The 27,389-nt window shown below is 29.0% G+C and overlaps 1 protein-coding gene across 1 annotated transcript in view; it reads left to right on the top strand.

Moving 5' to 3' along the window:
• The window catches only part of LOC142326720 (uncharacterized), a 420,625-nt gene that overhangs the window by 156,915 nt on the left and 236,321 nt on the right, over positions 1–27,389 (top strand). Inside the window, exon 2 of the mRNA XM_075369365.1 lies at positions 26,879–27,017. Coding sequence (XP_075225480.1) covers positions 26,879–27,017 — 139 coding nt within the window. The remainder of the gene's footprint in view (positions 1–26,878; positions 27,018–27,389) is intronic.

The following is a 27,389-nucleotide window of genomic DNA, read 5'->3' as shown; positions in this document are numbered from 1 at the left end:
TTTTAAATTTATTTATTAATAAGAAAAATCTTCTATCTGATTTCGCAAAGATAAGTTATCCGCTTAATGCTATTAAAACTTGGATCGTAATGATGCTTCAAAAATTTTATAAATCAGTTATATTTAATAAAAAAAATTCCAAAGTAGAAATATTTTGAGTAAACTTTCGATCAAATCTATTGTTTTATTATTAAGGCGTATATTTAGAGGGCAGAACTTTTTGATAAAGGAGAGGGAGAACCTTTTGTTTATTAAAGGAGAGAGATTTAGAGATAATATACCATAAATATGTTGAAAATTAACCAATCAAAATTTGTTCTATCTTTCACTTTTCTCTTATACGAAAGTAAAATTTTGTATTGATTTCTGGAAATAAAGATATTTGATATATATTACATAATCTTAAAAGATAAAACCTTAAAATAATATAATTGTACATTTTTAATTTATATTATTCATGTTAAATTATTCTATGATGTTTACTATAAAAAATTTTAGTTAAGAAATTTTTTTTATTTGGAAAAAAAAATTGAACAGATCATTTCCTTTAAAAACTCGTATTCCAGCTATATACAGTATTAGCATCAGATGTACAATATGTGCGTATATAATAAAAAAGTAGATTATATGAGATTAAACTTACATTAAATATTTTTATACACAGGCGTATAGCAAAAATTAGGAGAATCGGGAATTAGAAAATAATTTAATTTTTTATTTTATTTTAACCATATAAATATTAAATACGAGATGTTAACATCAAAATATAAATAATTTAGATCAAAGAGTAGGAAAAAATAAAACATTTAAGATTCAATGAGCACGTTAAATTATGTTTAAAACAAATATAAATGGTCAAAATTAACTATAAATAAATAATAATATTTAATAACTAAGAAAATTTGTTTTTAAATTTTAATACATTTTGAAAAAATACTTTATGTTAACTGCATAAAAAATTAAAACTATAAAATATGTTCCGACCATTAAATCTATAGATTATTTTACTTAAAAAAAAAGGTTTTAAATAATGTACATAATATAACGTCAAATTACTAAAGCAGTTTGGAAGACAATATATTTTCCTATATAAAACCCATATTAGCAAACAGTGTTAGACTTCTAACAGTCTATTATTTATTAATTTTAATAATCATATATCACATAAAATTAGTTTCATAAATATACTTGTTCTAAAGAAATAAAAGTTTAAAAAAAAATAAACATGTATTTTTTTTTAGTAAGATTAATTTTTTCCATTTTATTTGACTTCTACATAGTTAATTGACGCGATCCGTTTTTATATACAAAGGAATTTACCAAGTAAGAAGTTAACCAGTAAGTAAACCAAGTAAATCAATTCATTCTTATGTAAGATTTTCGCATTGTCGTATAATTTTCTTAATACAAATCTCAGAGAAGGAAAATCAGAAAAAAAAAATATTTTATGGAAAAAAGAAATTAATAATCATATTTTAACCATAAATTTTAACAATTTTTTTTTCATTTAAGTCGTAACTAACATGTAAGTGTAACTTCATGTAAGTGTAACTCACAAAAAATAATTAAAAATAACCATAATAAAGTACAGGTAATTCTATCAAAATGTTGATTTATTTCTGGAAGAGCTGTAAAATATTAATTAATTTTCTATATCAAGTAATTTTTACATGTATATAAAGTAATTGTAATTAAATTCCACTTTAAATAGTACAACTAATGTAAACTATGAAAGTATTCCTTTTTAAAATATAGTTTTCTTCATCATTTTTTTTTAATAACCACTCTTTTATATTATCCTATATTTACCATTATATTCACTATGTGTAACCTATGTTCACTATTAATCCATTCAAATGATCACAGGTATTATCTATTTAATTGTTTAAACCATTAGTGTTATTTAATGCAAGGTTTCAGTTCATAACTATATATGTTGAAAATATCTTCTCTTCTATTCCATAATTATATGAAATAAATCTTCTTTCTAATACGTGTGTATGTATGTGTTATAGAAGAGAACGGTAGAAATATTTTTAGTGTAGTTAAAGAATTAATCTTCGTTAAAAACATATACTGTTTGTTGGTTACGCTGTAGGGAAATACAGATCATCATTATAAAAGGAGTTGTAATTTTTAAATTTGTATTTTATTGTAATGACTTCTAGGGTACAAGAACTGAATTAATATATATATATATATATATATATATATATATATACACGAATAATAAAAAAGGATAGTAATTCTTTAACAATTCTTGTAAAACCTTTGTTAACTGTAATTTTTAAATGGTTGATAATAATTAATTAATTAACAACAATTTTTTAAATAATAATTTATGACTTTAAATCTTCCAGTTTTTTCAATCATTGTTTTTATCGACTTTTCGAAAAAAGTACGGTATTACGTTCGGTCGCATGGTATGAGTAAGGGTGAGATTGAATTTTCTTTACGTTTTGAATATACGGAGTATGAAAACATCATTCACTTAAATTGGGGTTTCATGTATATGCGTATGTATAAAATATTGTAGCTCAAAAATCTCCAAAACTGCAAAATCAATTTCATTGAAATTCAGATAGGATGTAATAGTGTATCTAAGTTATGGATATGAAAATTTTATGAAGATTTGTTGAATCTTCTTGTGTTACGCTCAAATTAAGGTCAAAAAAGAATTGAAGTTATGTTAGTGGTGTATTTTTTTTTACTTGTTTATACAGTGAGTCAAAGTGGTGAGTGAGTTGAAATTTGATGCTTGTGTGTAAGGTCTATAAGTTACTTGGACGTATAACTTTGTTTTACTCTGAAAACTGGTGCATTTGTGTCTTTAAAATAGTGAGGGCATCGGAAACAAAAAGTTGGTCTTCTTGTGCAGAACTTCGAAAACGTTTTTTTTCAAATATCAGTTTAGATTATCAAATTAACTTTTCATTGATACATAGGGCCGTGCCCTTATTAAGTCGTCTGCACGAATGTTATTTAAAATAAGTTATTTTAAATAACTAATAAACGATAGGCAGGTAATAAGTAAATTGTAACTGCATGAATTATTTCCTATACAAAAACAATGAATTAATATGAATTTTAGTTCGTAAGACAGATTATAAAAGTGGGATGCAGAAACGTTAAGATAATTGATAAACATCGAACATAATTCTTTGGATTATAGAACTGTTTTTTAATTCCTTACCGTATTTTCATATTTTGGCTTATGGTTCTACTGGATTATAACCATTAAATTCATTAAAAAAATCGGTATTCGGAAGCATGAATTTAATGGTTAGAACTTTTTATCTATATAAATAAAGATGTAAGTCGTTTGTTCACAATCTTAACTCTCCGAAAGTGCTTCACCGATTGCTTTGAAATTTTGATACAATGTTGCATTCGAATACGCGCGTGTTTTTATATACCTACTTACTATTTATATACTTAGGATGTCGCACCTGTGACAGGTAAAAACATGCTTTTTTTTAAAAACAGCGCTATCTGTTGGACGTAAAAGCAACACAAGCTGTACTAAATATTTTACGATTGCATTTCAATATTTCCGATACGTGTGTCCGTCATAGACTAAAAAACTTCTGGACCTATTTACGAACGGGGGAAAAGGGAGAAAGGGAAAAATTGGAAAAGGGAAATAGGGAAGTATCGGAAAACGGAAAAATGGAAAAAGGTGAAAGGGAAGAATGGAAAAAGAAAACGGGGGAAAGGAAAACTGGGAAAAGGAAATGGAAAGGGGGAAGGGAAAAGGGTGAAAGGGTAAAAGGGAAAGGATAAATTTTGTGAAGTTCGGTAATGTTCATTTTGTTAATGTTTTATCAAACTTTCTATTGTGTTCATTTAATCTATATATATATATATTCAAATCTAGCAATAGCAAAACATTGACGGGTCTCCTAGTTTAAAATAGAGTCAAACATGGTGATTATTTTTTCTCAGAAAAGAGAACGTACGTTCACATCACAAATTTAATAAGTATGTTTATCTCATACATTTAAATTTAATTTATAATATATGTTAAAATCTTAATATATATAAAATTAATTATTAATTTTATACAACAGAAATTTTAGCCGTAACATTTAAATTATGCTGACCGGTATACCACATAACGATATGTATGTATTCTATCCTCTTCTAATAGGAATATTCTAAATAACTGGATCACATTCATCTTGAACTTGAATAAACCGTTTAAAGTATACATGTTTGACAAATGTGGCCCACGTTTTCGTTGTGGTGTTGTAATATCAATTTTTTATTATACTTTAGCGTTCAACAACAAAATTTTATTCCATGATTCTTTTTTGTTTAATTTTCGTTTAATATCATTTCTGTCCATATTAACAATTAAAAACTCAATTCTAAGTAAACACATAATTTTTTTATGAAGATTACATAATTGTTTTATTTCTACTACGTCAATAATGTTTATTCCTGTCATTGGGATATCCGTTTCAGCAAAACTTCATATGTTTTTTATTGATGAATATACGTACAATTTTTCAGTGTATATTCTTTCCTTTTTTCTGGCCGCTAATTGTCAAATTGTAATATAAAAATTAAGGAAATAAATTTTTATAACACTCGAGTAATTCTAGATTACTTTTTATAACAACATTGTAATTTTAAATATTAGAAAATAAAATCATGGTATTCATGTTCGAATGAAGTATTTACATGATTTCAATATCGATTCTGATTAAACTTTATAAGTTATAATCTAATACAAAATAATTCACGTAATAAAATTAATTAATTAGTCTTTTTAGTTTATTGATTATTTGAGAGTTATTTTAATACCTCAAATTTAATTTAAATCAAATAAAATTTTAATATCGATGTAGTTTAATTATTTTCAATTAAACAGTTAACTCAATAACAAAACTATTCTAGTAATAAATTTTATTATAATTTACCTCCATAAATAAATATTTGATTAGTAAACTCCATATACCTGTTCATTTTTCATGATTTAGTGTCCACATGCAGTTATGTCCCGTATTTCGAGTAATTAATTTATTGTTTGCAACAATAGAATAGTCACCATGGACGGTACAGAGGAGCTGTTTAGTATTAAAATATAACTGGTTTAGCCGGGACTCTATTATCTTGCAAAATATGGGTAATACCAACCGCTTTGAGTACAGCAAGTTTTGAAAATGGAATATATCCAAAACGCATCAACATGTGATTTAATTACGACGAAGCAAAGAAAGGTAAATAATTGTATCTAATGTAAAAAACTATGACGATCTTAGGAAAAAAATTATATTTTTTTAAACATAATAATAAGGCTAACCATCTGTCCCAAACCAATAGTATGAAATAAATGTAAATTATTTCTTTTTATAATTTTTGTTATTAATGTTAATTTTAATAGTGTGTACATCGGATACATTTTTTCATTTATAATACATAAAATAAAAATTGAGAAATCAAAACGTAAGTATAAAAATAACAACAAAATAATTTTTATTAAAAAATATTAGAGAATTTCTTTTTTTTTCAAAGAAAGCTTTTTTTGAGTACATGAACGAAGATTGTTATTCGTTTTCCAGTATTTTTAGATAATTTTAGGTGTGTAATTAACAATACATTAATGAAAACAAAATAAAAATGAAAATATAATTTCTGTTATCTTTTTATCCTTTTTCATAAGTTTCAAGTATGCGGTATACAGGTTTTTTTATTTGACTGCCCAAAAAGAAGTGTAATGTATTTAGGGTGTATGTATTAATTATGTATGTATAATTATGTTTATTCAGAAGAATACAAGACGACGGAGTGTGTCCGAAGACAATGTTGAACTTGTAAGAGTCTTTTGTGCGTAGTCCTAGGAAATCAGAAAGGCTATCCACGAATCAGTAATTGACGTCTGTGTGGTGGATTTAAGGAAAACGCTTACAACTTCGTCCATATCATTTACAGCTGTTACAAGCTTTAAAACCTACAGATTATGGTTTGCGTGCTAGCTTTACAAATGAAATGAGGCACCGAAACGTTGAAAACTTTCTTTATCGTGTCGTGTTCAGTGACGAACCAACATATTATGTTAATGGAAAAGCAAGTTTACGGGGCGTTCTTTTTCACGGAAGCAAATGTGTCTGTAATGAACTATCTTGATACGCTATAACTATGGCTATTTCCTCAACTGCAATACGAACCACAGAACTTTATTTGGTGCGCCTCCTCACTGGCATAACGCTGTACATGATTGAAAGAATGAAATTTTCCCCGGTCCTGGATTGGTCGCCGAGGGACCTGATGACAGGGCTTGTTTGCCAAGGTCTCCATTCCCCTGATCTGACCCCGTAAACGTTTTTTCTTTGGGGTTTATAAAAGTCAAGTGTACATACCACTATTACCAGCTGACCTACCCGACTTGAGACAGAGGATTAAAGCAGCTGTCACATTAATTACTCCAGACTTGCTGATTAAATTGTAGGATGAACTGTCCTGTCGGTTGGATGTGTTCCGTGTGACGAATGGTGGTCACATTAAACACGTATAGGAAAAATTGTTTGAATTGTTCTTTCATCTCATTATAATTTATCAATTTTGCGTAGTACTAGGTTATTGCAAAAAATATAATATTGTCATGTATATTTTTTATGCTAGAAGAGTTTTTAATTATTTTTTTCCTTACTTTCAATTTTAATTTTTTTGATTCTGTGTCTTTAATTTTATTATCCGAGTAGGGAGCCTTTTGCAATCCCTATCGGAATTAGTTAAATTTTATATAGTTTCCTTTTTCTATTATTTTAGCTTTTATATTTTAAAGACTCCGTCTGTGATATAAGTTTTGAGTTTTATTTCATTTTTTTAACTTTTGTTGTTAACTTAGTTTTACATTTTTTATTATATAATTTATATTAGTTTTGCCTTATTTAATTTTATTATTTTAGTGTTATTTTACCTTTTTATTAAAAAAAAAAAAAATTCTGGACGATGATAACGCACAGGCGTTTTTCGCCCCCCCCCCCAAAAAAAATCAATTTAAGTAAAAATTAATAAATATTACATAACTTTAAAACCCCGATAATCATTTTGAAACACGCTACTATTTTTTTTAAAAAGCATAATAATTTAGCAACGTTTTGGTTTATTAAAAAAAATATAATTTTGTATTCTAAACTTTAATAATTAAAATAATTTGTCTAATTTTTTTATTGTATTTTCTATAAAATATCTCCAAATGATTTATGAAAGCTAAAAATGAAACTTTTTTGCCACTGCATAAATAAAATAAAAATTAACTGTAGTTTCATTATATGAATTTTTTAATTTAATTTTCATAATAGAAACTATAATGGTGTTATTGCATTCAATTTTTAATACTGTTCATGAAATGTAGGATGTACCGTGAATTTACTCAGGAATTAAAAAATTATTTAGTTACAAGGTCATTGAAAATAGTTAATATCGGACAAGGTAAAAACTAGTATTATAATCGATGCAACAATTTAATGTTTTATATATATACGTATAGGCCTACTGTGCTCAGTTGAACGATCTAGTTGTGTCACCGGTAACTGACTCGACTTGTCAGTAATCAATCTGTGTACTTCATCACGTATTAAACGTGTTCTATAGTAATACTTATTGTACCGTATGGTTACTTTTTCTAAGATCACCTCTTTCTTTCTCTTATACAATTACCATTTCTTCTTCCTTATCTGTTCTTTTACCAGTAGACTACATCCCATCTCGTCGTCTCCCAAGACGATGATTCTCTTCGGTGGTTAGTAATGGTTCATCCAACATCTAACACCATCAATCCGGTTTTTGTTATGGAATGTAAAGAAAAACTTGCTTCAAAATAATGTTCATTCAACAGTTCAAATTTTCCACGTTGCTTATTTTCCTCCTTTCTCCCTCAACGTTTCTTTTTCTCTCTTCATCACTATTCCTTCCAGATTTCATAATCGTCATCATGATGATGTATTACCACCAACGTCAGTAAATACAGTTAAAATTCATCCGCTTAATCAGTTATTATTCAACCGGAAAACTGGTGAAGAATTTTTGTTTATTAATTTTTTTTTAAGAAAAAAGAATATATAAATTACGTGTATTACTTACAGATAATTAATTATTAATGGTAATATTATGCATTAAAAAATCTTTATTTTTCTAGATTTTGTGAATATCTTTATATAAAAAAGGAAGCAGATTGAATTAGATTAATATTTAAATATTAAGGTTATCCATAGATATTAATAATTATAATTATCGTTTTGCATGAAAGATTCTTCGAAATATTTTTTTTTTAACTTTACTTTTCATACATAGAAGAAAATTAATTCATGATCTGCATTCATAACTGGTATGTTATGCATAATTATTTTTATGTTATTTTCCCAATTTAACTATGTTTGAATAATATTAATAGAGACCATCGCTTAAAATAAAAGCTATCAAATCTTTCTCAAATTTTGTAGGTAGCTAACAAATTATTTAATTTTGAACGGTACCAATTGAAAACCCTTTACTATTACAAATATTTTTAATCTAATCAGTAAAAATATAGGATTTCAAGAGGAACAAACTAAGAAAAACAAAATTTGAAATAATCATTAAGAAAAATAAATTTGAAATTTATAATGAAAACTCTTCTACGAGAAACTTTATTTCATGATATGCAGACTAAGGATCCTTTATAGCAAAATGTTTTTACTAGAGAAATAAGAAAAAATTTGAACATTTACGTGACTAGGTTTCCTCACACTTTCAAAATGTAAATTATGTTTCCATTTGTTTTACATCAAATTTATGTTTTTCATTATATTCGCTTAAACTTTTTCGAAAAAGGATGCCTTTTTTTTTTTTAACACCCCGAAGGCAACCGGTCCTTGCCATTAAGCAAAACACAGTCATCTCGGAGTGACGTGGCAGCAGTCTTTGTCCGCCCTAGCTAGCCGCCTTCTGGGGCTTTCCCACCGGGGTCTTCCCAACTTCGCTAGGACACACCGACATTCCTCTTCCGGATAGCCGCTATGCCCTACTCTAAGGAGCTACCCATGCTGCCCCTAATCTAGGAAAATAAGGCGTTCGGCCAGCTAACCATCACTCGAAAGATTTTTTTCATCTGCCAAATTTTCCAAAAATAAGCCTTATCTTGATAAATGTAAATTGGGAAGAGATATACGGCTAATGCTGTACTCCAACACAGGAATAAGAATTTATTCAAAAATCTAGCTTTTGATTTTTTTATTATATATTTTCTGTATTGAGGATTTCCTCTTTTGTTGGTTTTTGAAATCATGCGGCATGATTAACCGCATCTTAACGGTTCAGGGACTTTTCTCTCAGGGTTACCACCCTCAGGGTTATACTTTAGTCGGAAAGTCTCTATTTTTAGGCACTGATTAGCCGCTTTTCTACCTCTTCTATTCTGCAACATAACAACTCATACATATCTTTGTACCCAGGAGCCGAACCAAGAATTCATGGAAGAAGTTTTTACTGGTAGAGCTGACCAACGATGTCCATATAAGGCTCTATACATATTTAACAGGAAAAGCAGGCATTAACTGGTATTTATTTTTAAAACTTCTTCGATATCAGTTACCCAACTAATGCCTTCTACCACCCTTTACTTCTTTTTTTAATAAATGACAACTATATAAAATATATATTATGTAAATATATTTTATATGTAAACATATTTGTTTCTTATTCGTAAAATACTAGTCTATAATACTATTATTCGTGTTAGTTAATTAATAAATTTGAACCATTTTAATTTAATATGCGGCAAATAAGTTAACTATGATTTGTTTTTAACTCATATTTTTTATTCTGAAATGTGTTATACCCCGTGTTAAATGTGTTATAGTACGTAAGGATGTACTTTAAGTATATAAATATAGGTTTTATTTCAGGTTTACTTCAATAAAGAAATAAACGAATTACATAAACAATATTTGTATGACTATGTGACATTTAAAGCAAAGAAAAAATATACATATAAAGTAAATAATAAAATTATATAATTTGCGATTAATTTATAGTAGGCGATAGTGAAACCAACAGTTAACGATTACATATCGTTAACTGTCGTGGTTTTCGTTTACCCCCCTTGAATTTAGAGGATATAGCGAATCTTTTTTTGGTTTATTTATTTATCCTTTTTAGATAACTAAAATGTTTAAATTACAATATTATAAATTAAAATTTGGCAGGAAATAATGTAATTACGAATTTATTTTTATTTTTTGTTTTGTTTATTTATTCATTACCTTTTATGGTCTTAATGTAACAGTTTGGTCCAGTATTAATGTTCTTTAAGAACTGTTCTGCTTGTAATATAATTATTTTATTTATTGTCGGTTGAAACCTTGGTAGTGTTTTGTTGATTACAGCATGTTAGTCAGGGTTCTTAATGAATTAAGACATAAACTCATTAGGATAAAAAGTATTGAGATGCATAGTAATTAATTCTAATTAAATCTGGGTGTTAATTGGACTGGATTATATTATTTTTGTACTATCCGAGCCGAAGTCATCTCCTTTGCTTGGCTATAATTTATTTGCGGTAGACTCACTCTATTAAAAGAACTAGGATACGTGCTTTACATTAATTAATTCTTCTTCCATTTAGTTTTTTATTTCTTTCGGTTTTTTCGTTTCTATTTTTTACATCTTAGTACGTCCTTACAATTTTATATTCGGCATTTTTAATGAAGTACCACTTCAGGTATATTAAAAGAACAATATTATTATTAAGTTAGGTATTTTTTTTTTTTTTTTAATTTGAAATATAAAATCCTTGCATCTCATTATAAAACCAAGCTACAGTTTGACTATAAGGTTTTTTCTTCCCCGTATTTAAAAATGTCCTGATACAATGCCCTTAATTTAATCTGTACAACGAAAGCAACACTAATAATTCAATTAAACTTGCGGAAATATCCAATTACTCTGATTTAAACGTAATATTTTTTAACAATTTAATATTTGTAAAATCAACATCTGGAAGCTCTCTTGGAGACGGGTTTTAAGCGTTTATTTAAAAAAATGAAATACCTACAATTAAAACAACAGTTAATAAAATCGCATCTCAAAGAAACACCAAAATTAAAAAAAAAAGGAAAATAAGGTGCTGTTTAGCTACATGCTGTATTACTTGCTCTTTTTCACTATATAACAAACTGTTACAGCTAAGTTAATAAAATTGCGCTCTTTTTGTGGAGCGAAAATCTCGAAATACCGTTGAATAAGTTTTCGTATTCTATTGTAGATCAGCTTTTCCCGCAAGTCCTCCAACACGGCTCCCCATCGCACCGTGGTGAACGCGTTTCTGATATCAAGTAAAACAACAATTGGGAAATGTTTATTACGTCAAGTACCGGTCGCCGCCTCTGTAACTAGACGATAAACACAATGTACCACATCGGTGGCTGATCTTCTCTTTCGAAAGCCGTATTGATTTTCAGAGAATCCTCCGTGAAGGTTGACGTCATTCTTCAGTCTTGCGTCAGTCAGTTTTTCCAGTAATTTGCACAAAGAGTTAGTCAATCAAATCGGCTGGTAACTGTTGGCGAGTTGATGACCTGGCTTCCGCAGTAAAATCTAGCGGGATTCCTTCCATTCCATCTAGATATGGCCGGACAATAGCATCCCATTCATGATGTTGAGAAGTTCCACTGGTGCTTTTTCCACCAAAATGCGCACCACTTCCGTGGGAATACCATCTGGTCCCGGATTCGTCGTGGCTTCAGTTTCTTACCGACCAACAGCAATTCCTTCATGCTGAATAGAGATGAGATGTTAATTATAATCTCTTCCCTCGGAGGATAATTTCCGCATAGCCTCCATAACATGTTATTCTGTGAGGACACGAGCGCTCCTCCCAAGTTTGTCTGTTACTATCCGGAATCCCTTGCCCCAAGTATCTTGGTCAACCATGTCACAAAGTATTCTATAGCATTTGTTCTTGGCCTCCTTGATTACTGCCTTGTACGCCACCCTTAACGCCATGAAATGCGTCGAGCTAGGAGTTGAGCGTTTGTGAGCTCCTCATCGTGCAGGTCTTTGTGCGTGGGGGGGCCTGCCGTCGTGCATGGTTCCTGAATAACCGCCACCAGTTCCACAGGTGACATGGTATTAGTAAGTCTAGGTTGGATAATTCACCCAAAACGAATGCAGCCTCACTTGGAAATGATCTTTCTGTCTGTCTTTAATACTCCTGTGGAAACTAAGTCGTGAATTCGATGACTAGATGATCAGACATCGATTCTTCGTCCAAGAGTTCCCATTTTGCAAAGTTACGTCGTACCCTTTCACCCGTCACAATGGTCTATTGCATAAGATGAAAACCCTCTCATAAACTTAGGAACTTGCTCGTTTAGACATATCAGCCCCATAGCCGCCGTCCTCTTCCGAAGATGTCGGCCCTTGAGATCAGTGACAGGCCCAGAAAAATGAGTTGCTTTCGCATTAAAATCTTCAGCAAATACCAGAGTTTCGGCTCGATGGCGATGGAGCTGTATAAAAAAACCATCCAGAAACGATAGAAATTCTTCATTAACAGTATTCAAGGATCAGTAACAAAAAAAAACTGATAGAACCCTGATGTTCGCCCACACAAAGCCTCTTCCTGAGCCACTACCACTACCGGCACCCCAGTCTTAAAAAAACCAATCGCTGTAGTTGATAGAGTGATAGACATATCGTCTAACCTTGTCGTGCGGTAAGAAAATTCAGGTGTAGATGTCTCTTGGATTCTCAATGTCATCCCTAGAGACGCGACTTCCCCGGCTTTGGAGCCAAAGAAAACAGTGAAGCGCCTTGAGGGCGGTTTAGTCATATCTCACCCGATGAACCTGGAACTATCTTCCATTACGTCTCCAGCAGCGACTCTGGAATACATTCCCTGACCCACCGAACTTAACTGAAGCCAGATCGACGAATCGACACACATCTGCCTCCAACACCAAGCCATCCGTGATGGTATCACATGGGCATTGGTTTTCGTTAAGCTAACCGATTAAAAAAAAATAAGAATATAATTCTAAAATGTGAAACTAACTTCGAACAAATTTGGGAAAAAAGTAATGCTTTTCTAATAGCTATTTAATTCCATGTTTTGTATTGAATAAAAGTCAGAAAAATTGAATATAATTTTTTCTATTTACTTTTCGGTAGATCTTTTGAATTAATTTATGTTTCATTTATTTAAATTTATATAATGACATTACTGGTTAACGTTTTGAAAGCTCTGTTAACACTGGGGATGAATTGACGGTCACGCTTTGTCGCGGTACACTATCATCTCCACTGTACTATTATCAGTGCCCACATTATTTCAAGCACCACAGGTAGAACTGTTGTGTACCTATAAATTCATTTTTTCAAATTTTTATTTTCTCATCTCTATTTTATTCTATTTTGTTCAAGTGTGACACTCATTATACACCAACAATTCTTTTGTTTCCATTAACATCATAAAGGCGTATGTGTGATCTTCTATGAATGTAAATGAAAAAGTAATTAAATTTCAGTGAAATAAACATACGAAACGGTATTTAATGAAAAAAAGGAAATACAAAGAATTAATTATGTTTTTAACTGCAGTATATTTTTAAAATGTAATAATTCTGTAATATATTTTATGATTTTATTATAAGAAATGTTACTTATGTTATTATAATCAAAAAGCTTTCTGCATTTAGATTAATCCAGCTGATTTCATTGTTAACGGTACAAACTTTTGGAATGTCGAATAAAACTTGTTAATGGTTGGTTGATTAAACTTGCTGTAAAATGTGGAATTCTTAAGAATTTTTTTATATTATTGTTTTCATAAAAAGAAATCAGTTAAGTATTAAACAAATCAACAGTTACTTTTTCTAAATCTTTTTATTCGTTAAAATATTGTTGACACTTTGTCAATATCTTCTAGTTTCATTATGTAAGAAAAAACTTCTCATTATGTTGACACTTTCAAGACATTCATATAAAAAGTAAAGTCGTTTGAGAAAAAAGAATATCTTTCATTTGGATACAGGTTTTTAAATAATGATGTGTGTTTGAATTTTTTTTATTCATTTTTTTGTTTTCTAATTAATTGTCCTCCAGTTAATTAAGCCTTTTACTACGCTTCAATGTTTTGTTTAATATTAAGATTTTTATGTAATATTTCCTATGTTAAGCGTATTAAATTCACCATGTATTTATTTTACGGTGCAGTAAATTTGTTTGATAAATAAGACAAAATTTTATAAATTACTATTTTTTTAATTTATTTATACGGTTTTATATTTTAATTTATTATTGGAGTAATTATTAAATTTTAATAAAATATTTTATAAAGAATATTTTTTATTTATTTTTAAATCTTTTTAATGAAGCTGGTAATGACGTGTTATAAAAATTTTACATCTTATAATTTTAAATTAAAATTTAATTAATTTTAATTCCATGATGATGTCAGTAAAAAAATTTTCGTGAACTATAATATTTATCCTCGATATTATACTGTAAATTAGGGTATTAAGAATATATTTCAGGATTATTTTTATTACTTAGCAAATTAGACGATCAAAAAGAAAAAGAGGTAGAACGATTAAGGATTGAATCAAGCGAGATGGTGAGATTTTTCGAAGTAGATACATTTTAGCAGATTGAAATAGTAGAGGTTAAATGATCTCCACCGGACATACAATGTTTTATATAGTGTATGTGTAGGAAGGAAGGTGAGGCTTAAGTAGAGTAGAGTTGTAATTTCACGGGCGGTTAATTCAGTCGTGAGGGGAAGTCTCATTTGGCTAATATAACCCGTTGGAGCCACAACTCCACCCCCGTCACTAGGTTTGATTTTCTATATTTAAATGCATATGTGTGTGTATATGTGTGTTTGTATAAGCGGATCTTGTCGTGCGCTGATCATCTCTTACTGCCCCCGCAATAGCTCCCGTTATTTATTACTTTTACCATATATCCACCCACTCGCTTGTTTTTGTATTTTATTCTTTTTCTTTTGTCTAATTCCACATAGTTACCTTCAATTTTTCCATTTAATACAATGTAAGATAAGTACTCTGATATAATAATCCAAGAGAAATGTTTTTCAATAAATAATATTTTATTAAATCGTATCTTAAACGTATTTATTAATCAAATTTTCAATTTTTTAATAAAATTTTTCACACATTTTTTATTTTATTTATAGCAACTAGAGGTAAGATGAGTATTATTATATAAAAAATCATTCATATAGCTTTATAAACAGATACAAATTTTAATTATAATTGGATTTAAATACAGAATTCTAGATAATTTTGGGATCAGTCACATGAAACAAAGTTTGCAAAAAATTTAAAAGAAAATTAAAGGTAAAAATATAAAATATATCACTATTAGCGTTAATAGATCAATGATCATGCACTATAAGTTCAGACAGTTTCATGAAATTTTATGTTCTGTAACATTAAAATACTGCTTCTGGCAAAATCGAATTAAAAATGTATACTTTTTGTTTGCTAAATTTCGATCACTATCTGACAAAAACATGATGGATCCGATAAGAAAAAAATAAAATGGATTTTTAACTTAATGAGATGTGATAAATGTTTCAAATTTTTATTTTATTTTTTTAAGATATCCTCCATTTTTTTTATTTTAGTAAAAAAAAAAATGTTAATATAAAAAAATTACTTCTTCTAGGATAATATGTAACTCAGAGTTTTCAATAAACAATAAGATAAAAACAAAACATTTCCCTTAATCATCAGTACTTTGACAATAGAATAATAAAGAATATTTTTTTGAAAAAACTTTCTTACTATTATTAAAATATTTCCGTCTAGTCTGGACTATCGTTGTGATCGTTATCCTAATTTTTATGAAAATGTATAACTTAAAGTGTTCAGACTTTAAATATACCTGAAAAATTAGCTAAATTACAAAAGACAGAATTAGTAGTAACTGAAGTACGCAAATATTTGACTAGGAAAACTTCATCCCCATGCGAGCTAGGGCCTTGATCTATAAATTAAAACCTTTCCTGGGATAATTCAAATGTATCCTGAAAATTTGAAAGCAATCGGTTGGTTGGTTCTTGCGTGCGGCTGTTGCAAACAGACAAACAGAAACCACCAAAACTTTCGCATTTGTATATTAGATAGAATTTTCTTTAGATTACTTAAAAAAAACTAAATTTTAAAATTTATTTTTCAAAAAAAAAAATGATCGTACTTAAAATCATATTTATTTTTGTTTATAATAATACTTTTTTTTGGTATCTCAGTTAGCATTTACACTCGTTATCTCATAGAGAAACGTGATTAAATTTGAGTCAAGATAATCACGTGATGAGAGGTCCCCGATGAAACCCCTCATTAAAACATACAAAAGTTCAACACCTTATAAATAAAAATGAAAAAAAAACACTTGTACAGGTGTTCCAAATAAGGTTCAATACTTAATTTACCCCTAGATATAAATCATAAATCACAGGAAGGAAAAAAATTTGTAAAAATAATGCATCAATATATGAAAATAAGACTATAGATAAAACAAATATTCATCGATAAATACAAATAACTATAATCGGTAGATTATCAGTCTGACGTTCCCCACATAGTGACAGAATCCCACTCTACCGTTCCCACGTGTTCCCACTCTACCGTTCCTTCATCAGGTCACTTCTCTGGTTTCATCTCCCAATCCAGAACATGGAAACGTTTTAGTCACCTGATGTCATGGCTGTTGTCCAATAGATTTACTGCCAGATAATTTACATTTTTCCTAATCTGTCACTATTTGTACCGCTAGCCAATGCTTTGGATCTGTTTGTAAACAGAAGGTAATCCTAGATAGTCACAAAGTTCTCTACCCGTAACAAACCTGTGTTATGGTCCTCACCAATTTATTTTGGAATAATTGAATTATCTGAATATTTCTGTTACTCGTCTTACTCTATAGCCGGATCCCATACGTCCAAATAAGTTTAGGATAATTCTGTAGATCAATAGTTTATTAGACAACAATAACTACGAGTTTCTACCTAGCAACCAGTTTAGTTCCTTATATTTGATGTTAAACTGTTTCCTCTTTTCTACTACGTGGCCCTTCCACGTCAGGCGACGATCCACGTGTAGGTCACGATACTATACCCAACCTGTGTGAGGGATGTAGATTACATTCAGGTAGACCCTGGCTAATCACCCTTTCTCATCGTAAATACCACATGACTCGATTTGTTCCCCCATTTTCTATTTAGTCTTCCATGCGTCGATCTCGACTGCTCTGATCGTAGTTTAGCCGAAGGTTGTTTCGGATCTTCATCGATAGCTAGGATTGTCTTGTCGCCTGAAAACGATTTACAGTGATATTTTTCACATTTTAAAGAAATTTTCTTAATATTTTGCACACTTATGGAAAAAAAATATATTTTTTTTATTTTTAATATCTACAAATTATTAGCTATCATTTTAGAAATTTGTATAATCCTGTTATGCAGTGGTAAGTTTTAACAAAGAAAAACTATGTATTGCTACATGGATGGATTATTGAAACTTTTACTCACAACTTATAAACGGACCTTTGTTTTATGGAAGGTAATGAATCGCCTTAAAGTAAAATTCTTACTTGTTTTTTAATAATTGTTTTCAAAAAAATTCTAGCTCTGATGATTCTGATTACTACAGGGCTTTATTTCCGACAAAATATTTATTTTCCGATTGGTTAAAAAAAGTCTTAATATAACAGTTAAAATATTATGCTTATATTGAACTGAAAAAATTCTGATGAATTTCAGCTGACAAACCTATCATAAAAGTAATTAAATTTATTTAATATTTAAATAACTTTTTTTTTCTCCGTTTGCTGTTTTAACCCAGTTTTATGAACTTTTTGACATATCTTCAGACATATAGAAGATTAATTTTAAATTTATTAATCTTTGATAAGATAAATAATATTTATTTTTATTTAAAAGAACTCAAAAAAACTGGTCATATCTATCCATAAAAAAAATAGCTTTCAGCTTAAGCAAGAATATTTCTTCGTATCCAAATTATAAAGCAGGGACAATAATTGTATATCCTTGGTTTATTATTTATTGACGTATCAATCGCTATTATTTTAAGTAAGCAATATTATGTAAATTAAGAAATACGCAATTTCAATACGACACCGTTACTATTTAATAGCCAATTTATATATTAGATATGAAAACAAGGTAGATATTAATTATTTATCCGATAAAATAATATCTCTAGCTTTGTCAAACTATTGGCTTCAATATCGTAAGCTAATATCAGTTGATATTTTAAGAACATTTATGCGGGCAATTAATGGCAGTGATTAAACTCGTATTTTAGTCTGATAAAATTAAATACATATGTATACGGCCGTAAATTAAAACGGCAACAGATAAAAATATTGAAATTCGTATTAGTTTTTGAGTATTAAGGACAAGTGGCACATTAACTTTGACAGTTGATATTTTCGTCTTGTAAGAGAGTTTCGATTATATATATATGTAATATTTATTTGTAAGTTATATATATTACAGTGAGATACAATTTGAGAGTGAGAGAGGTGTAATCAAAAATCACGGTGGCTCTTGTTCTTGCTATAGCTGCTGCAACAAGTAAGTGAGCCGATGTGGTGTGGTAGCTGAATAACAACGTAACTGATAATTATCTTAACATTACCGGACCCGATGTATAGTACAGACCTGCCCAACTATTATACAAGCTTTATAATAATAAAACAACCAACCTCTTCTCCTCCACTTTTTAGTACCATATAACAACAACCATCATAGTGGTCAATTCAACTTAACTCGTTCACTCACTCATTCACTCATTGCTTTTCCTCTTGCTCCTCGACCAAAAATTAAAAACGAAAACGAGCTACAAGTTAGTAGCCTACTTACTTACTAACTACCTCAGCAGCCACGTTCCAACAACTATCTTTGTTTTCAATCGCCGTATATTATTATTATTATTATTACCCTCACTACGTTCATCATTATTATTAGTATTATTACTATTATTAATGTTATTAGAGGTACTTGTCATTTATTTTTCCATTTCTAATAATAAAATTGTTTCTAAGCAATCTAAAATAGAATACTGGATTCTTAAAAAAAATATATATGTTCTTTTTTTACATTATAAAATTAATCCAGTTTTTAAAGAAATATTTATATTTTTACTTTATTTCTATATATTAATAGTTGTATTTGCTTATCTGGGTTTATTGAATTACCACAGTAAAGTTAATATGATAATCATTTATATTATGGAAAATGCAGATGAGTTAAGAATTTTTTTATAATAATAATTATAATCGGAATCATTTTCCTGTCTACAGGCCTGTGACTGTTTAATGAAATAAACTTTGAAGGTATTATGTACACATTACATAGGCTAATATAATCTTGCATGACTGGGTTAATAAATTAGTGTTATATGTGATATTACTTTTATTAGATACTATTATATAATTTGATTCTTTGTAGAATTACATTACATTCGTAAATAGATTTACTATTATCTCACCAGGTAAAGATACGAATGAGTTCGGTGAAGCTGATCAGTTCTGGGGCGGTGTGCGTGCGTCAACTAATTTATTTTTCTGGCTAACATCTTCTTAAAACGAAGATGAAACGTTTACTGCGACCGCTACATAATTTACTGATTGGTAATAAATATATTTACTACTAGCAGAACCGGCAATGCTCCACTATTGTAGATTTGAGTACATATATAGATTAAATTAACACAACTGAAAGTTTGATAAAAATTTAATAATAAAATGAACATTACGGAACTTTACAAAATTTAATCTTTTCCTTTTAACCTTTGTCACTTTTTCACTTTTCCCTTCCCCCCTTCCTTTTCCCATTTTCCTTTTTTCCCATTTTCATTTTTATCACATTACCTTTTCCTTTCCACCATTTCCCCTCTTCCACCCCTTTCCTTCACCCATTTTTTTCTTCCCCACATTTTCCCTTTACCCTGTCTCTTTCCCCCTCACCCTTTTCTTTTTTATTCTTTCCCTTTTCCATTCCTTTTCCTGTTTTCCCCTGTTCTCCCTTTTTCTTTTTCCATTTTCTCCTTCTTCCCGTATTATCTTCTTCCGTTTTACCTTTTTCGATTTTTCCCTTTCATTCTTTTTCTCCGCAGTTTAATTTAATTTATTAACAGACTTTTCCAACTTTGAATCCAAAGGTTATTATTAAACGAACAGTCAATATTATAAAACTACTTATTATTGTACCAGTTATTTTAATAAAATTATTTCATCGAAACGCTGCTAAAATTAACATTTAATAACAAAAGTCGATGATCACATAATTATGATTTTAACACAAATAAGATGTTGGCTTAAACACTGATATAATCTTATGCACATTTGGCGCCATAAATGTGATAGCTATTCCCAGAACTATTTGCGCAGCTGTCAAATGAGCATAACTATTCCACGGCCTTACCGGTAACTAATTGTTGCCATCTACATATAATTTATAGTTTTCGCTTAATTTGAATTTAAAACTGAAACAATTTTTTTAATTTTTAAAGCGTCTGCATGTAAAAAGTTTTTGTGCGAGCGAATATTTTTCATGTGCGCTATGTTTAAAATTTATGTTGCGCGCACACGAGCACAGCAAAGAGGGAACACTGCGTAAGTTAATGCATGCGAAAAATAATTTATAATGATTTTATGCAATTTTTTTCAAGTTATTTTATTTTTACGAATACATGCCTTTTTTGATACCAATGTAATTTATATAAATAAAAACGTAAATGTTCGTTTGTTCAAAATCTTAAATCTCCGAAAGTTCTTCACCGATTGCTTTTGACACAACATTGCATTCGAATACGCGCGTGTTTTTATACACCTACATTTATATACCTAAGATATCACACCTGTAATAGGTAAAAACATACTTTTTTTTAAAAACAGCGCTGTCTGTTGGACGTAAAAGCAACACACACTATACTAAATATTTTACGATTCTATTTCAATGTTTCCAATATGTGTGTCCGCTATAGATTAAGAAACTACTGGACCGATTTACTGGGATGCACTGATCTGCAGTAAGTAATGTTTTTAATCTTTTTCCAAAAATTGCATGTTTTGTAAATAAAGAACCCGTTATCTCATGAACCGCTTAAAGTAGGAAAATAAAATGTTTACAGTGCGTTTGTGTATGCATGACACAGCTACTGAGTAAAAATACTGAATATTTTTTAAGACCTCATGATTTATCTTTTCTAAGATACATAATTTTTTTGAAAAAAATTAGCTCCATAAAATAGGAAAATTGAAAACTCAGTAGTAAAATGAAATTCCTTAAAACAACTGTGCAAAATTTCGCTGCTGAATTCCTCTTGTGTCGTGAGATAATGCGTCTTAAACTTAGAAAATAATATTACCGAGATACAAAGAACTGGGTGCCCTTTAATAAAAGAGATTGAAACTGTTGTAAAAACTGTTTATGTTCTATTCTCAAAATCTACAATGCGAAGTAAATTTAAGTAAAGTAAGTATATTTTTGATGCTTCTGAAAATGAAGCTATAGCTTTCAAGGGCATAAATGAGGTGAGGTAATTAATGAGTCATTTCGCTGTAAAGGCAAAAATTAATAATTATAAAGCAGTAATTGAATACTTATGATGATAAAAATGATGTAATTGCAAAATTCTATTTAAAGAAATTAGAAAATATTGAATTTCAAATTAATTTAGAAATTTTAAATACATTTTTATAAGAACTTGATGTATTATGTCAATTTTTTCAGCGCTGAAAGCTAACGCCACTAGATGTTTTGAATTTGCTCGTGCAAAAATAAGTAAAATAAAAGAATAGTATGTTATTGACAACATTGCCTGAGTAATTACAAGTGATATGTTAAAATTTACTATGCGAAAATTTAGTAGAAAAATTTCTAAAAGATGAGGTAGAAGATTGGATATCCTTTGATGTAACAGCTCTATCATCGTCCGATTTTTGTTTTGGAATATCAGGCATTCAGAAACTGTGCTTAAAATACAAGACTTGTTTTGGAGATAAATGTGTAATATCAGAAAAATATAATAACTTTAAATATGGTGTACCCGAAAAAAATAAACGGAAACAAATAAAAGATTTTTTTTTCTTTACATAATAAGCAATTTAACGAATTGTCAAAATTATTATTTATTGGGGGTACCATTATGATCAGTAGTGCAGATTGCGAGCGAGGCTTTAGTTTAATGAATTTAATTAAAACAAAACATAGAAATCGAATAAAAGAATTTCATTTAAATTTATTGATGATAGCTAAATTCTTATGTAAACGATGAAAATAATATTAATTTAGATCAAGTTTATTAAATTAATAGCCCTCAATAATGTGTTTAAAATTTACATTAAATATTTTTAATTATCTAATTATTTCAATGATTATTATTTTTTAAATTGTAGAATAGTATTAATAATAAACAATTATGAGTAAATTACCTACAGTCGAAAAAAGTTAGAACTGGAGATTATGTTTTTACAAGTCAGTAAACGTTTAATAATTTTCATCCGAATGTCTTAACCACTTACTTAGTGCTGATTTTAAATGTAATTGTAATTCTAAAAATTATAATTTTGTTTTTAAATTATATCTAATTTACCTGTAGACGCCACAGAGCTGTGCGGTTAAGTGGTTAATTTACATAGGTATTTGTTTCGTAGTAATATTGGACTACTCTTGCTTTGTTTTTTTTTTTTTTTGTTTTGTCTATGTTGTATGTAGAACGTTATTTTAATTGCTACATAAAGATATTTATTTTGAAGAACTGCACGCACAAAAAAAAATGCACATACAGGTCACTAAAAATTAGGGGGAATACTACTTATGATCCATCATTTTGTCAACGAGCAATATCAGTAATAGTAATTCAATAATTTCTTCCATAAGATTGTTTATTATTTATATCTACATCTACAAATAAAATAAGAACTTTCACATAAGCTATAAATAAGCAACTCTTAATTTTTTAAAACAAAAAGTAGACCTAAAAATTTACTTAAAAAATAATTATTTTTTGTTAAATTTTTGAAGTTGTCAGTCTAATAAAAGTCAGGGCGTCGATCATGAACTTCTACTTCATGTAGGAGTTTACTCGTCATTAGGATCATCGTCCCTTGAAAGACTTTCCATTTCATAGAGAAGTGTGTTGTTCGAAATATCCCATTAAACAAGTTTCTTATGCATGTTATAGCCGAAAACGGCCGTGTAAAGTAATATCTTATGCGCTATAAAGTTATATTTTAACATAAATATTATTATTGGTAATAATTAATAATTATTAATTATTGGTAATAATTATTATTAGTAATAGTTTACAATACTAATAAAGAATTTATTTGATCAGATTTAAAAAAAATTTCTTTAAGTTATTTGTACTTTCTTGAAAAGAGTTTACCATTATGTACTTACGAAAAGAAGACTGCACGGAAAATTTTACCGAAAATGTCAGGGTTTTGATCATAGCTAACCTATTTAAATTGTTTTTTAAGTCGGTTTATTAAGATAATAATTATCCAGTTGTGAGATAATGTCAAATAATTTTTAATCTTTTATTCCTATTGTGTACGTTGCAAACTAGTGAGCAGTAAGCCCCTCCCCCTCCGGCCTAATGAGAAGATCATGTAAATGAGATGCCTTGTACAGACTCAGGCTGACCATTCCTGAGACGTATGGTTAATTAAACCCTAACTACAAAAGTACACCGGTTCCACTGTCTAGTATTTAAATTCGTATAAAAGCAACAAACTTATAGTAGGATTCGAATCTGAGAACCTTCGACTTCAAAAATCAGTTGTGAAATAAATGACTTGCAACGACGAATAAATTTTGGTAAACAAAGTCTACAAATTAAAATTAACTTTTTATAAACTATCGAAAATTTTAAATTAACGAATTATCATATTATCTATAAGAAAAATTCACTTCCGTTAAGAGTCGTTTATTTGCATGTTTTGTAAATATAATAATAATAATTATTATTATTATTATCTTGAATGTTTTGTAATATTTTAAGATAAATTCGGGATATGAAGATGGGTTTTTGAGATTTTCCTGTTCAAATCAATATTTAATTTTTTTCTTCGAATAATTTTCGCCATTTCTCTCGTAGCATGATTCATCCATTCTTCATTCGTTCATAAATAAAATATTTTTATAAAGAATAATGAATTTTATATTAGTTAAGTAGTAATTCTTGTTGTAAAGCCATGTTTAAAATATATGTCTTTATAAGAGTAATTGTATAAATAAATGTGTTTTAAGTGAATAAAGTAATTAACAGAGAAAGCTGTACAACATTCTTCTCAGGTTATAACGAGAATAGCAAGTGGTAGTGGTGAGGCGTAATTAAAGTATATTATTAAGTATGGAAGGACGACGGTTGCGGGGAGGGTTTTGATTATAGTAGACTACTTGGTAAATGATAAATGCTGAAAAACAATTCCATTTCTATAAAACAGAGAGAGGAAGATGTATTTGGTTAACGAGAGCGTGATAGAATGAGGAGTGACAGAGATAGAGAAAGAAATCAAGGCGCTATTAAGTTTCTATAAAAGGACGCTCCCCGTACCTCTCCTATCCCTTCTTCAGTACGTTTACAACTGGATGACTTGGTAGTGACATTAACAGAGTGCAGAATTGGATTTGCATAAAATAAGGACATTAGATTGCACGGAATGACAATGAGCACAACTAAAGAGAGATATTGAGAATTATCTCATTCTGTCTCTCTTCAATCGGTGTGTATGCACAGTACTTTGTTAATTTCACCTTTTGCGAACAAAGTAGTAAAAATATTTTTCCGTTCATAATCAAACATTAGTTACGATAATTATGTTTTATGTTTGTCGCATTAAGATATGGATTAGGCCGAATCGTCAACGAAGGCTTTTTGTCGTACGACTAATTAATTGTAAGAATCGACCTTATTGAAATGGATAAGCCACGCAATGAATATAGTTTGACTGAAGAACCATTTATCTTTTGTTCAATAAAATTTTATAAAATGTAACTAAAATTATTTTGATTTAACATTATCTTAATTATGACAAAATTATATAATTTATATTTTTAATTTAATTTTATGATTATTTTTTAAAATTCAGTTTTATGAATGTCTAACGAAACAAGTTATAATTTTTACACAAAAAATATTTACAATAAATAGGACCTTTCTATAAATGCAAAATTAAGATATTTAAGCTCTTGTACGGGAAACTAACATAACTGGAATAGAAAATCTACTGAACGTAGAAAGAAGAATTTTACGAAGGATTAATGATCCAAGAATAACACAAGAAGGCAACAAACTGATGTCAAAGAGATATACGGAAAAATTGAAAATCTGGAAGTAACATAAGAAAAGTGAAATTCTACGGATATATAGTCCGAGTGAACCAATCAAGGCTAAACAAACAGATTTTCAAAAATCTTTGGAATTACAAAGGTCAAAATGATTATATTAAACAGATGAAAGAAGTTCAAAAAGTTTAACATTACAGAAAATGACTGTCTACTTTGGAAGGAAAAGGTTCGTTAAGAATTAAAGGTTCCTATAGGTAAGAAGAAAAAACTCGATAGACTGAAGAAAGATGAGCTAAACAGTCCGAAAGAATGAAGAACTTCTGGAAGAAAAAGAAAGAAACTACTCGAAATGATATATTTTATTTTTTTAGCTGGACCACACGATAAGGGGTATTGCTTCAGAAGATGAGATGAAATGGCAATTTTGTAGCGTGTAAATATGCCATGCCTGACCGGGAATCGAACCCTAGGTCTCCGGTTGAAAGGCCGAGACGCTACCAATCGCGCCACGGTGGCCGTCTAATGAAACAAAATTTGCTTTGTCCTTGAAGGCCTATCCGCGGAGCAAAAAAGCCATCATTTTTTTTTCATTACTATTTAGTTGTTGGATACTTCTGAAAGCTTTAAGCTCTACTTTATTGAAGAAATTATTAATGTACGTACATCGTTTCTGTAATTTTTTCCGGTTTTTTTAACCGTAAGGTACTCTTGAAGATTATGTTTTTTTAAATCATTATTATGTTTATAGTGTAAAATCACAAATTTATACTCAGTGGCAAAATGAGAAATTACGAAAAATTAAGTATTTTAATATTAACATAAATATGAATCTAAAATTACTTTGGAAAATATATAGAACAACGATATTTTTACTTATCTAAAAATGATAAAACAGTATAAGAAACCTTAACCTTAATGTTCTAGAAAATTGACGTAAAATTTTGATCTGCTGATCGTTAAAAGGTTTTATCTGGTTTGTAAGATGGTAATTACAGATGATTGGTCTTAAAACTCCAATTTATGTTCGAAAATTGATCATTTTTTTCCATTAATAATTTTTCTTGCGATAAGCCTATTTATCAAAATATTTTAACTTCAGAGATATTGATTGTTCTAATAAAACAATTGAAATAATTTTTAAAACAATCAATCTATTTTTACTTGAGCGTAATCAATCTCAATGTGCAAATATTTTAATTTGAATGTTTAATTGTACGCACGCGCGCGCACACACACGCACATATATATATATATATATTAATATTGTGTGTAAATATTAACTATTTTTATATTGAAATTTAATTTATTATGTTAGATTACTAAGACTATATAGCTATTTTACTGGAAATTATATCTCTCGAATTGCATATTGCTCCGGTCAAACCTATGGAAGTAGTAACGGCAGGGTGTCGGATGAGTGAAAAAAAATATATAATGTATTATTATTACAGGGATCAAAAATTCGATTTTATTAGTCAATTACTCTAAATATATTTATTTTGCAGAATGTTTAAAATTTATTTGAATATTTTTAATTTTCAGATACGGCACAGGTTTGGTTGTTACGATGAAATAACAGAAGTAGATAGACGGCGCGTGCGGCATTGCAACTGGGTAAGATTCCTAAGAACCGCCCCAACATACTGCCCCCAGGTCAATCTCATCGGCACCAAGGTTAAAGGTGAGTTTCTTATAATACTCACTGACTTTACTTCTTTCCTTACACCTTAACTCACTACACATCTTATCAGATTTAATATAACCTTTCTTTTAGTTTATTTTATTGTTTTTTTTTCTTTTAATTTAACTTTGTAGACGATTTTATCTTGCATTATGTTATTAGAATTGATCAGTCTCTTACTAAATCAACACTTCGTGGCCGGGTTATGTATTCTATACACCTTTGTATTAAAGATAATGATCATATAAGTGGCATTAAAATATTTTTATACCAATTAGGTTATAATATAATTAATTTATTTGAAAAATATTATCTTATATTTGTTTTACTTATTTTTAAAAATGTTTAATTATATTGCTTGCAGAAATAAAA

This window comes from Lycorma delicatula, chromosome 6 (genome assembly GCF_047948215.1).
Source record: "Lycorma delicatula isolate Av1 chromosome 6, ASM4794821v1, whole genome shotgun sequence".
Lineage (NCBI taxonomy): Eukaryota > Metazoa > Arthropoda > Insecta > Hemiptera > Fulgoridae > Lycorma > Lycorma delicatula.
Note: the sequence above shows the minus strand (reverse complement) of the source record. Positions and strands in the feature narration are given on the sequence as shown.